At 47.3% G+C, this 13,841-nt stretch overlaps 1 protein-coding gene across 1 annotated transcript; it reads right to left on the bottom strand.

Annotated features, from left to right (window-relative positions):
• Nucleotides 1-2,020: 2,020 nt before the first annotated feature.
• LOC129716188 (cilia- and flagella-associated protein 141-like) lies at nucleotides 2,021-10,398 on the bottom strand. Its single transcript, XM_055666058.1, has 4 exons — nucleotides 10,228-10,398; nucleotides 6,733-6,773; nucleotides 5,008-5,137; nucleotides 2,021-2,133 (listed from the first exon to the last, which is right to left on the bottom strand). Exons 1-4 carry the CDS (start codon nucleotides 10,276-10,278, stop codon nucleotides 2,032-2,034), a joined length of 324 nt encoding a protein of 107 aa, XP_055522033.1. The 5' UTR covers nucleotides 10,279-10,398; the 3' UTR covers nucleotides 2,021-2,031.
• Nucleotides 10,399-13,841: the final 3,443 nt, after the last annotated feature.

Here is a 13,841-nt window from a genome sequence, read left to right as displayed (position 1 = left end):
GGTCGGCCATTTAGAACGGAGACGAGGAAACACTTTTTCTCACAGAGAGTTGTGAGTCTGTGGAATTCTCTGCCTCAGAGGGCGGTGGAGGCCGGTTCTCTGGAGAGAATTCTTTCAAGAGAGAGCTAGATGGGGCTCTGAAAGATAGCGAGAGAGAGTCAGGGGATATGGGGAGAAAAGGCAGGAACGGGATACTGATTGGGGATGATCAGCCATGATCACATTGATTGGCGATGCTGGCTCGAAGGGCCGAATGGCCTTGACTCCTGCACCTATTGTCAATTGTCTATTTTTGAGTTGGATTTCAGTTGAAGTTCCTCCAACATCTGTGGGAAATGCCACAGCTGATAACTCAATCGGATCTGAACTGCCATGATTACTTTGAACAATGAACTGGCCTTAACATGTTGCATCTCTATTTCAACTGAATGGCCTTTACTCCTGCACCTATTGCCCATGGTCTATTGTCTTTAGCAGTCAGGGGAGAGAGCTAGATAGGGCTCTTAAAGATAGCGGAGTCAGGGGATATGGGGAGAAAAGGCAGGAACGGGGTACTGATTGGGGATGATCAGCCGTGATCGCATTGAATGGCGGTGCTGGCTCGAAGGGCCGAATGGCCTCTACTCCTGCACCTATTGCCTACTGACTGCAACACACACTATGATACACTATTACAACCAGCAAACATTACCAGAGGATCTCTGACCCTGTAAGTCTTCCAACTATTGAATGTTGTCCAAATTTTTGTGTCTTTTAACTTCTTTTCTGGGTGGTTTTGCTAAATATTTACGGGCTATTTAACCAAATAAATATTTTATTCAATTTACAACCCAGCGGTACAAATGTTGATTTCTCTTTAACTTCCAGTAGCTCTTGTTTTACCCTCTCTTGCCATTCCCTCCCCCATCTCCCTCCCTCTCCCTCTCTCTCTCTACAGGCCCTAAAAGTCCCGGCATCATCGACTGACGTCAGCCAATTCTATTTGTAAAGCACATTTAAAAACAACTCACGTTGACCAAAGTGCCGTCCATCAGTTCAGGTACTAACTGAAAAAGCTACTTATCTTAACTACTAAACCAGGTTTGCTTCTTAATGAAGCGATTTGAGTATAGGAGCAGGGAGGTTCTACTGCAGTTGTACAGGGTCTTGGTGAGACCACACCTGGAGTATAGGAACAGGGAGGTTCTACTGCAGTTGTACAGGGTCTTGGTGAGACCACACCTGGAGTATTGCGTACAGTTTTGGTCTCCAAATCTGAGGAAGGACATTATTGCCTTGGAGGGAGTGCAGAGAAGGTTCACCAGACTGATTCCTGGGATGTCAGGACTGTCTTATGAAGAAAGACTGGATAGACTTGGTTTATACTCTCTAGAATTTAGGAGATTGAGAGGGGATCTTATAGAAACTTACAAAATTCTTAAGGGGTTGGACAGGCTAGATGCAGGAAGATTGTTCCCGATGTTGGGGAAGTCCAGGACAAGGGGTCACAGCTTAAGCATAAGGGGGAAATCCTTTAAAACCGAGATGAGAAGAACTTTTTTCACACAGAGAGTGGTGAATCTCTGGAACTCTCTGCCACAGAAGGTAGTTGAGGCCACACAGTTCATTGGCTATATTTAAGAGGGAGTTAGATGTGGCCCTTGTGGCTAAAGGGATCAGGGGGTATGGAGAGAGGGCAGGGATGGGATACTGAGTTGGATGATCAGCCATGATCATATTGAATGGCGGTGCAGGCTCGAAGGGCCGAATGGCCTCCTCCTGCACCTGTTGTCTATAAAAAGCCGAAAAGGACACGGACAGACTGTTGGCGAGGCTGCCATCGCGGCACCACCTGGTGGAGATATAGCGTAATACACCATTATAAACCACATGGTGAAAAGTAATACTTTTATTGAATGGCAGATATGCGATTTCTCCGGTAGATACACAAACATTCTTTCTCCAGTGAGTTCCAGCGTTCTCCGGAGTCGGGGGGGGGGGGGGGGGGGGGGGGGGGGGGGGGAGGGGGGAGTTTATCCCAGATCCTCACGCTCAGAGTCGCTCCTTGTAGAAGGTCTTGCCCATCAGCTTGAGTTCCTCCACATACTGCTTGCTCTCATCCTGAAGCAGATTCTTCAGTGCTGCCTGCCGCATCTGTGGTAGAGAGAGGGGAGGTCACCATTCTTGCTGAGTCAATGTCCTGATGTCAAGTCAAGATTACACTGCAACGCCCTCTACACTGGCATCAGCCATTCTTCCCTGTCCCCGCCTGCAACTGGTCCAAAACGCCGCAGAGTGTGAGACTCCTGACAGGCACCCGAATAAGGGACCCCATCGTCACCCCGATCCTGGCAAAACTCTCTCCACTGGCTCCCTGTGCAGTTCCGAATCAATTTCAAGGCAAAAACAGGAAAGCAGACTATTATCTAAATGGTGGCCGATTGGGAAAGGGGGAGATGCAGCGAGACCTGGGTGTCATGGTACACCAGTCATTGAAGGTAGGCATGCAGGTGCAGCAGGCAGTGAAGAAAGCGAATGGTATGTTAGCTTTCATTGCAAAAGGATTTGAGTATAGGAGCAGAAGGTTCTACTGCAGTTGTACAGGGTCTTGGTGAGACCACACCTGGAGTATTGCGTACAGTTTTGGTCTCCAAATCTGAGGAAGGACATTATTGCCATTGAGGGAGTGCAGAGAACGTTCACCAGACTGATTCCTGGGATGTCAGGACTGTCTTATGAAGAAAGACTGGATAGACTTGGTTTATACTCTCTAGAATTTAGGAGATTGAGAGGGGATCTTATAGAAACTTACAAAATTCTTAAGGGGTTGGACAGGCTAGATGCAGGAAGATTGTTCCCGATGTTAGGGAAGTCCAAGACAAGGGGCCACAGCTTAAGGATAAGGGGGAAATCCTTTAAAACCGAGATGAGAAGAACTTTTTTCACACAGAGAGTGGTGAATCTGTGGAACTCTCTGCCACAGAGGGTAGTTGAGGCCACACAGTTCATTGGCTATATTTAAGAGGAGTTAGATGTGGCCCTTGTGGCTAAGGGGATCAGGGGGGTATGGAGAGAAGGCAGGGATGGGATACTGAGTTGGATGATCAGCCATGATCATATTGAATGGCGGTGCAGGCTCGAAGGGCCGAATGGCCTACTCCTGCACCTAATTTCTATGTTTCTATGTCTACAAAGCTTGCCCTGCCCCCCACCTACATTAAAAGTCTGCTCACCCACCACATCACCTCCAGGTCCCTCGAATGGGTCGACTTGGGGTTGCTGAACATCTAGGCATAAGCCCAGGGGCGACCGACCGCGCCTTTGCGGTTGCAGCTCCTAGACTGTGGAACAGCAGCATCCCTCTCCCCATCAGAACTGCCTCCTCCATCGACATGTAAGTTTTGTGTAAATTTCTATAAGATCACCCCTCAATCTTCTAAATTCTCGCCTGTACAAGCCGAGTCTATCCAGTCTTTCTTCATATGAAACTCCTGACATCCCAGGAATCAGCCTGTCCAATCCCTTAAGAATTTTGTAAGTTTCTATAAGATCCCCTCTCAATCTCCTAAATTCTAGAGAGTATAAATCAAGTCTATCCAGTCTTTCTTCATAAGACAGTCCTGACATCCCAGGAATCAGTCTGGTGAACCTTCTCTGCACTCCCTCTACGGCAAGAATGTCCTTCCTCAGATTTGGAGACCAAAACTGTACGCAATACCCCAGGTGTGGTCTCACCAAGACCCTGTACAACTGCAGTAGAACCTCCCTGCTCCTATACTCAAATCCTTTTGCTATGAAAGCTAACATACCATTCGCTTTCTTCACTGCCTGCTGCACCTGCATGCCTACTTTCAATGACTGGTGTACCATGACACCCAGGTCTCGCTGCATCTCCCCTTTTCCTAGTCGGCCACCTAGTCATGGCGGGGGTGTGGGAATGAACTGCAGACGCTGGTCCCGACATCCCAGGAATCAGTCTGGTGAACCGTCTCTGCACTCCCTCTATGGCAATAATGTCCTTCCTCAGATTTGGAGACCAAAACACCAAAGGAAGGGAGGGTTATGGTCTGAGTGCAGGTAGATGGGACTAGGGGAGATGGGACTAGGGGAGAATATGTGTTCGGCACGGACTAGAAGGGTCGAGATGGCCTGTTTCTGTGCTGTAATTGTTATATTCTACTCTCTAGAATTTAGAAGATTGAGAGGGGATCTTATAGAAACTTACAAAATTCTTAAGGGGTTGGACAGGCTAGAGGCAGGAAGATTGTTCCCGATGTTGGGGAAGTCCAGGACAAGGGTCACAGCTTAAGGATAAGGGGGAAAAAAAAAAAATCCTTTAAAACCGAGATGAGAATAATTTTAACACACAGAGAGTGGTGAATCTCTGGAACTCTCTGCCACAGAGGGTAGTCAAAGCCAGTTCATTGGCTATATTTAAGAGGGAGTTAACATAGAAACATAGAAATTAGGTGCAGGAGTAGTCCATCCGGCCCTTCGAGCCTGCACCGCCATTTAATATGATCATGGCTGATCATCCAACTCGTAGTATCCCGTAGCCACATCCCGTACCTGCCTTCTCTCCATACCCCCTGATCCCCTTAGCCACAAGGGCCACATCTAACTCCCTCTTAAATATAGCCAATGAACTGTGGCCTCAACTACCCTCTGTGGCAGGGAGTTCCAGAGATTCACCACTCTTAGAGTTAGATGTGGCCCTTGTGGCTAAGGGGATCAGGGGGTATGGAGAGAAGGCAGGTACGGGATACTGAGTTGGATGATCAGCCATGATCATATTGAATGGCGGTGCAGGCTCGAAGGGCCGAATGGCCTACTCCTGCACCTAATTTCTATGTTTCTATGTTTCTATATGGTTATATGGTTAATATCTATCGTAAATAGCAGTCTGGCGAACCTTCTGATTCCTGGGATGTCAGGACTTTCATATGATAAAAGGAGCAACTAGACTGCAGGGGGGGGAGGGGATCTTGGACAAGACCCCACGCAGGAGAGGTGAGAGGTTGCACTCACCAGCAGAATGGCCTTCCGCGCAACCTTCACCTCCTGATCGATAGTCTTCAGCTGTTGATCTGTAATCTTCGCCTTGGCCGTTGCCTCCATTGCCTTCAGGTTGATGTTGTTGACCAAGACCTTCCTCCAGCTGCCAAAGACAGGACAAGGAGACCCCCCCCCCCACCCCACATCCGTGAGAAACAGAGACAATAAAGGAGAGGGTTCACCAGACTGATTCCTGGGATGTCAGGACTTTCATACGAAGAAAGACTGGATAGACTTGGCTTGTACTCGCTAGAATTTAGAAGATTGAGGGGGGATCTTATAGAAACTTACACAATTCTTAAGGGGTTGGACAGGCTTCCCAATAACCCTTTCTGGCTTAAGCCCTCCCTCCAGTTTAAATACCATTTGGAATATTTTGGACGACCAAGAAACCAAGAACCAAGGCTAGATGCAGGAAGATTGTTCCCGATGTTGGGGAAGTCCAGGCCAAGGGGCCACACACACACACAGTTTAAGGATAAGGGGGAAATCCTTTACAACCGAGATGAGAAGAACTTTTTTTCACACAGAGAGTGGTGAATCTCTGGAACTCTCTGCCACAGAGGGTAGTTGAGGCCAGTTCATTGGCTATATTTAAGAGGGAGTTAGATGTGGCCCTTGTGGCGATAGGGATCAGGGGGTATGGAGAGAAGGCAGGTATGGGATACTGAGTTGGATGATCAGCCATGATCATATTGAATGGCGGTGCAGGCTCGAAGGCCGAATGGCCTACTCCTGCACCTATTTTCTATGTTTCTATGTTTAATAGGTGCAGGAGTAGGCCATTCGGCCCTTCGAGCCTGCACCGCCATTCAAAGTATATGATCATGGCTGGAGATGGTGGCCGACTCAGTATCCCATACCTGCCTTCTCTCCATACCCTCTGATCCCCTTGGCCACAAGGGCCACATCTAACTCCCTCTTAAATATAGCCAATGAACTGGCCTCAACTACCCTCTTTGGCAGAGAGTTCCAGAGATTCACCACTCTCTGTGTGAAAAAACTTCTTCTCATCTCGGTTTTAAAGGATTTCCCCCTTATCCTTAAGCTGTGACCCCTTGTCCTGGACTTCCCCAACATCGGGAACAATCTTCCTGCATCTAGCCTGTCCAACCCCTTAAGAATTTTGTGAGTTTCTATAAGATCCCCCTCTCAATCTCCTAAATTCTAGAGAGTATAAACCAAGTCTATCCAGTCTTTCTTCATAAGACAGTCCTGACATCCCAGGAATCAGTCTGGTGAACCGTCTCTGCACTCCCTCTGTGGCAATAATGTCCTTCCTCAGATTTGGAGACCAAAACTGTACGCAATTACTCCAGGTGTGGTCTCACCAAGACCCTTTACAACTGCAGTAGAACCTCCCTGACTCATTGTTATACTCAAATCGCTTCATTAAGATTCCGTTAGCCCCAAGAGCTATATCTAACTCTCTCTTGAAAACATCCAGTGAATTGGCCTCCACTGCCTTCTGTGGCAGAGAATTCACGACTGTCTGGGTGAAAAACATTTTTCCTCATCTCAATAGGCAACAGTGAATGGCGGTGCTGGCTCGAAGGGCCGAATGGCCCACTCCTAGGAGCACCTATTGTCTATTGTCGATTGCCTATTGCTGCCCGTCTCACTGTCTCCAGTTTCAACCAGCGTCTGCAGTTCCTTCCCACACACCCCACCATGACCCCTCCAGTTCTTGCACTATACCTGCTCAGATACGCTTGCAGCTGCTCCACCTCAGCATGCCTCTGGAATAGGAGAAACAGAACAGTTTAACTTCTCTACATCGGTGAGACCGAGCGCAGGCTTCGCCCAGCACCTCCTCCGCTCGGTTCACAAGGACAAGAAGGCTCTGCAGAGAGTAGTGCCTTCGGCCGAACGCACTATGGGAACTTCACTCGCCCCCCTGCAGGAACTATACAACCGGAGGTGCAACTCCAGAGCCAACAAAATCATGAGAGACCCCTTCCACCCCTGCAACGGACTGTTCCAGCCGCTACGGTCAGGCAAACGCCTCCGTTGCCATGCAGTGAGAACGGAGAGGTTGAGAAGGAGTTTCTTCCCAGAGGCAATTCGGACTGTAAACGCCTTTCTCACCAGGGACTAACTGTACAGAACGTTTTTTTCCTTCTATTATTTATTATGTTTAAATAATATGTGTGTTATGATTGTAGTTTATAATTTGGTTTGGTTGTTTTTGTTGTTGCCGCGAGCATTGCCACTTTCATTTCACTGCACATCCCGTATGTGTATGTGACAAATAAACTTGACTTGACTTGACTTGACTTGACAATAGCCAACCTGATCTCCCGGATGCTCAGCACTTCAACTCCCCCCCCTCCCATTCCCAATCCCAATCCGACCTTTCTGTCCTGGGCCTCCTCCATGGCCAGAGTGAGTCCCAGCGCAAATCGGAGGAGCAGCCACCTCATGGGCAGTTTTGCACCCCAGCGGTAATAACATTGACTCCCTCTAATTTCAGGTAAGTCCCTGCTTCCTCTCCCCTCCTTCCCTTTCCCCTTCCAGCTCCCCCACACAGAGCTACTATCCACCTCTATTTGTTTTTTTTTTTTTTGTTTAAGTTCTTGTTGATGGAAAGAAATAGAACTAGGTGCCAGGAGTAGGGCCCATTCATATATACACCCTTCGAGAGGGTTGAATAATGTAGAATTTGAATATATAGCGAGCACTGGAAGCTAGCTGCGTAGCACAGGACCTGAGTACTCGCCCCGAGATGCCATCGGGGCCTGCAGCTTTTCTCGTGTTCACCCGTGTCAGAGCCCTCCTCACGTCGTGCTCGGACAGCGAGAATGTGTGCACATTCCTCCCTTCAGCTTCGGTAGCCAGCCTGCTGTCGGTATTGTCGATAGCCGGCAGAACCTGGAGTGGTGTTGCCCCTCTCGAAACGAGCGTAAAAGGAGTTCAGATCAGCTAGGGAGGTGCCGGCACAGCGGATGAGGATATGGGGAGAAGTCAGGGGATATGGGGAGAAGAGGCAGGAACGGGGTACTGATTGGGGATGATCAGCCGTGATCACATTGAATGGCGGTGCTGGTGCTGGCTCGAAGGGCCGAATGGCCTATTCCTGCACCTATTGCCTATTGTCTATTGTCTGAGTACAATTTGGAAAATATTTATACCAGAGAAGTGAGAAATCTCATCACAGAGCTGAAAGAAAAACACGTTTTCCTCATTTACAAGAAAACGCCTTTCTGTCAGTTGCTTCCTTTTGTCAACGTAGGGCAGTAGAAACATAGAAAGTAGGTGCAGGAGTAGAGGCCATTCGGCCCTTCGAGCCAGCACCAGCACCGCCATTCAATATGATCATGGCTGATCATCCAACTCAGTATCCCATCCCTGCCTTCTCTCCATAACCCCCTGATCCCTTTAGCCACAAGGGCCACATCTAACTCCCTCTTAAATATAGCCAATGAACTGTGGCCTCAACTACCTTCTGTGGCAGAGAATTCCAGAGATTTAATAGGAACTAGAGGTGCAGCTTTTTCACACAGGGGGTGGTTGGTGTATGGAACAAGCTGACAGAGGAGGTAGTTGAGTCAAATCAACTCAAGTCAAGTTTATTTGTCACATACACATACGAGATGTGCAGTGAAATGAAAGTGGCAATGCTCGCGGACTTTTGTGCAAAAGATAACAACAAAACAACCAAACAAATTATAAACACAATCATAACACACATATTCTTTTACATAATAAATAATAGAAGGAAAAACGTTCTGTAGAGTTAGTCCCTGGTGAGATAGGCGTTTACAGTCCGAATTGCCTCTGGGAAGAAACTCCTTCTCAACCTCTCCGTTCTCACTGCATGGCAACGGAGGCGTTTGCCTGACCATAGCGGCTGGAACAGTCCGTTGCAGGGGTGGAAGAGGTCTCTCATGATTTAGTTTGCTCTGGAGTTGCACCTCCTGTTGTATAGTTCCTGCAGGGGGGTGAGTGAAGTCCCATAGTGCAGGTGCATAGAGGCAGGTGCTATCGCAACATTTAAGAGACATTTGGACAGACACATGGATAGGACAGGTTTAGAAGGATAGTCGAGTCAAGTCAAGTTTATTTGTCACACACACACATACAAGATGTACAGTGAAATGAAAGTGGCAATGCCTGCGGGATTATGCAAAACAACAGCACAGAATTTACATTTAAAAAACAGACACAACAGTAATGACAAGGCCAAACACAGGCAGGTTGGACTAGTGTAGACGGGGCATGTTGGCCGGTGTGAGCAAGTTGGGACTGTTTCCACGCTGTATCACTCTATACTCTTTAAGGATAAGGGGGAAATCTTTTAGGACCGAGATGAGAAGAACTTTTTTCACACAGAGAGTGGTGAATCTCTGGGATTCTCTGCCACAGAAGGTAGTTGAGGCCACAGTTCATTGGCTATATTTAACATAGAAACATAGAAACATAGAAATTAGGTGCAGGAGTAGGCCATTCGGCCCTTCGAGCCTGCACCGCCATTCAATATGATCATGGCTGATCATCCAACTCAGTACCCCGTACCTGCCTTCTCTCCATACCCCTGATCCCCTTAGCCACAAGGGCCACATCTAACTCCCTCTTAAATATAGCCAATGAACTGGCCTCAACTACCCTCTGTGGCAGAGAATTCCAGAGATTCACCACTCTCTGTGTGAAAAATGTTTTTCTCATCTGGGAAGGAACTTTAAGAGGGAGTTCGATGTGGCCCTTGTGGCTAAAGGGATCAGGGGGTATGGAGAGAAGGCAGGTACAGGATACTGAGTTGGATGATCAGCCATGATCATATTGAATGTTGGTGCAGGCTTGAAGGGCCGAATGGCCTCTACTCCTGCACCTATTTTCTATGTTTCTATATACACACACACACACACACACAAGGGGACTGGGGGTTGCTGGTTTAAACCGAAGGTAGACACAAAATGCTGGAGTGCTGGAGTAACTCAGCGGGACAGGCAGCATCTCTGGAGAGAATGAACGGGTGATGTTTTGGGGTGCAGACCCTTGTTCGGAGTGGGGGTGGGGGGTGGGGGAGGCTGGGAGGTGACTTTAGTAACTGGAGTAACCAGTTTAGTTTATTGTCACCTGTCTGTTTAGTTTTGACACATGTGGGTGTGTGTGTGTGTCTCCTCCCCCATCTCTCCCACCCCCCCCCCCCCCCCCCCCCCCCCCCCCCCCATCTCTCCCCCCCCAAGTTCGCACCTTCATGTTCTCCTGCCACTGTCTGGCTCGCCCCTTCTGCTTGGAGCACATCTTGGCCTAGCCTAGACGAGAGGGAGAGAGAGAGAGAAAGAATATGTGATCAGTGATCAGCCTTTACGATGGGCAGTGAGCGGTCCCTTTAAGGCGGCTTGGAAAGGGGGTGGGGCGAGGCTCCTTTTGTTGACGGAAGCGGCGTCCAGTTGCCACGGCAACCACGTCACCGTGGCAATCACGTCGCCGCGACGTCTTAAAGGGACAGTGTCCCCCTCCCAGGGCCCCATGAAAGAGACAAATTTGACTTTGGAATAATTGTCCATGGGGCCAATTATATTTCTGTTTCTTGCATCTTACAAACAGGATAAACATAGATAATATATGTTAAACGCAAATTCGATAAATTAATTACAATACTGAGGGTGCAAAGCAAAAAAAACCCTGCAAAGTGCTGGTACTTTAAACATAGAACATAGAAACATAGAAATTAGGTGCAGGAGTAGAGGCCATTCGGCCCTTCGAGCCTGCACCGCCATTCAATATGATCATGGCTGCTCATCCAACTCAGTATCCCGTCCCTGCCTTCTCTCCATACCCCCTGATCCCCTTAGCCACAAGGGCCACATCTAACTCCCTCTTAAATATAGCCAATGAACTGTGTGGCCTCAACTACCCTCTGTGGCAGAGAGTTCCAGAGATAAGAGATAAGATTAGGTCTGAGATGAGACAGGCTAGATGCAGGAAGATTGTTCCCGATGTTGGGGAAATCCAGAACAAGGGGTCACACACACAGATTAAGGATAAGGGGGAAATCTTTTAGGACCGAGATGAGAAAAACATTTTCACACAGAGAGTGGTGAATCTGTGGAATTCTCTGCCACAGAGGGTAGTTGAGGCCACAGTTCATTGGCTATATTTAAGAGGGAGTTAGATGTGGCCCTTGTGGCTAAAGGGATCAGGCGGTATGGAGAGAAAGCAGGTACAGGATACTGAGTTGGATGATCAGCCATGATCATATTGAATGGCAGTGCAGGCTCGAAGGGCCGAATGGCCTCTACTCCTGCACCTACATTCTATGTTTCTACTGTCCTACTTTGACAAAAGGAAGCAACTGACGGAAAGGCGTTTTCTTGTAAATGAGGAAAACATGTTTTTCTTTCAGCTCTGTGATGGGATTTCTTACTTCTCTGGTATAAATATTTTCCAAACTGTACTCAGACAATAGACAATAGGTGCAGGAATAGGCCATTCGGCCCTTCGAGCCAGCACCGCCATTCAATGTGATCACGGCTGATCATCCCCAATCAGTACCCCGTTCCTGCCTTCTCCCCATATCCCCTGACTCTGCTATCTTTAAGGGCCCTATCTAGCTCTCTCTTGAAAGCATCCAGAGAACCTGCCTCCGCATCTGAGGCAGAGAATTCCACAGACTCACAACTCTCTGTGTGAAAAGGTGTTTCCTCGTCTCCGTTCTAAATGGCCAACCCCTTATACTCAGAGACTTATTTTGTTCACCATTGTGTGGAGCATATCTCAAATACTCTAATAAAACAAACAATAACTCAATTTTGACAATATTGTCAGTTGCTTCATTTTGTCAAATTAGGGCAGTATACATCAAATCATTTTAGGTTGAAGAAGGGTTTCGGCCCGAAACGTCGCCTATATCCTTCGCTCCATAGATGCAGCCTCACCCGCGGAGTTTCTCCAGCATTTTTGTCTACCTTCGATTTTCCAGCATCTGCAGTTTCCTTCTTGAACGTCAAATCATTTGATTGACTGATTCTAAATTTTGCAGCACATGATTTAATTCCGGTTTCTGAAACCAAGGACAGGTCATAGTAGACACAGAGTGCTGGAGTAAAACTCGGCGGGACAGGCAGCATCTCTGGTGAGAAGGAACGGGTGACGTTTAGGGTTGATCAGGAGCCTGAAGACTGCAACATCCAGGTTCAGGAACAGCTACTTCCCCACAGCCATCAGGCTATCGAACTCAACTCAAACAAAACTCTGAACATTAATAGCCCATTATCAGTTTATTTGCACTTTATCTGTTTTAAATCTAATCTAAAATCTTTATCTCAATCTAAATTTTATTAGTTATTTATGTTATGACATCGGATGGAAGCTGCATACCAAATCTCGTTGCGATTATGTGCAATGACAATAAAATATATTATTATTATTATTTATTCATGTATGTATATATTTATATAATAGTATATAACCATATAACAATTACAGCACGGAAACAGGCCATCTCGGCCCTACAAGTCCGTGCCGAACACTTATTTTCCCCTAGTCCCTACTTCTGGAATGTACTTGAATACACAATGTTCCTTGAGACTGCTGTGTTAATGCCAGGAGCACTGGTATTCAGTAGCTGACCAAATTACATCCTGATCACATTCGGGTCTCGACCCGAAACGTCGCCTATTCCTCCTCTCCATAGATGCTGCCTCACCCACTGAGTTTCTCCAGCATTTTTTGTCTGCCTTTGATTTTTTTCAGCATCTGCAGTTCTTTCTTAAAGATTATATACTGAAATGTGTTTCACCCAATATCTTTGATGTTAGATGGCACAGTCATTTGATGTTTCCATAAAGACCAGTGGCTTGGCTGCAACCCATTTAGAATGTCGACACACATCTTCCTGCTAAATATTCTACCTACTTCCCATGGAATATGTAAAAGTGCACGGTTTGTTGTGCATGAGTTAGTATAATACAGCTGCAGCAGCTTACTCCACCAGGTAGTCAAAGCTATATGGACAGCATTCGTCGAAGCAACCCCTCCCTTCACCACCTCCAGTTTAAATTCCATTTGGAATATTTTGGAGGACCAAGAAACCAAGACCATGTGAAGGTTGCAATCTCCCCACCCCGAGTTTTTGGTTGATCAGGGTCTTGGTGAGACCACACCTGGAGTATTGCGTACAGTTTTGGTCTCCAAATCTGAGGAAGGACATTATTGCCATAGAGGGAGTGCAGAGACGGTTCACCAGACTGATTCCTGGGATTTCAGGACTGTCTTATGAAGAAAGACTGGATAGAACTTGGTTTATACTCTCTAGAATTTAGAAGATTGAGAGGGGATCTTATAGAAACTTACAAAATTCTTAAGGGGTTGGACAGGCTAGATGCAGGAAGATTGTTCCCGATGTTAGGGAAGTCCAGGACAAGGGGTCACAGCTTAAGGATAAGGGGGAAATCCTTTTAAAACCGAGATGAGGAGAACTTTTTTCACGCAGAGAGTGGTGAATCTCTGGAACTCTCTGCCGCAGAGGGTAGTTGAGGCCACAGTTCATTGGCTATATTTAAGAGGGAGTTAGATGTGGCCCTTGTGGCTAAGGGGATCAGAGGTGTATGGAGAGAAGGCAGGTACGGGATACTGAGTTGGATGATCAGCCATGATCATATTGAATGGCGGTGCAGGCTCGAAGGGCCGAATGGCCTCTACTCCTGCACCTATTTTCTATGTAAGGTTGCAATCTCCCCCACCCCGAGTTTTTGGTTGATCAGGGCTTGGGGTTTGTCAAGTCTACATTGTACATGTATAGTGACAATAAATGGCATATATATGCATATACAAGTCCTGGCATCATCACCAGCGGCGGCCAG

This window comes from Leucoraja erinacea, unplaced genomic scaffold (genome assembly GCF_028641065.1).
Source record: "Leucoraja erinacea ecotype New England unplaced genomic scaffold, Leri_hhj_1 Leri_183S, whole genome shotgun sequence".
Taxonomy (NCBI): Eukaryota; Metazoa; Chordata; class Chondrichthyes; order Rajiformes; family Rajidae; genus Leucoraja; species Leucoraja erinaceus.
This window is presented reverse-complemented; position numbering and strand designations above follow the sequence as displayed.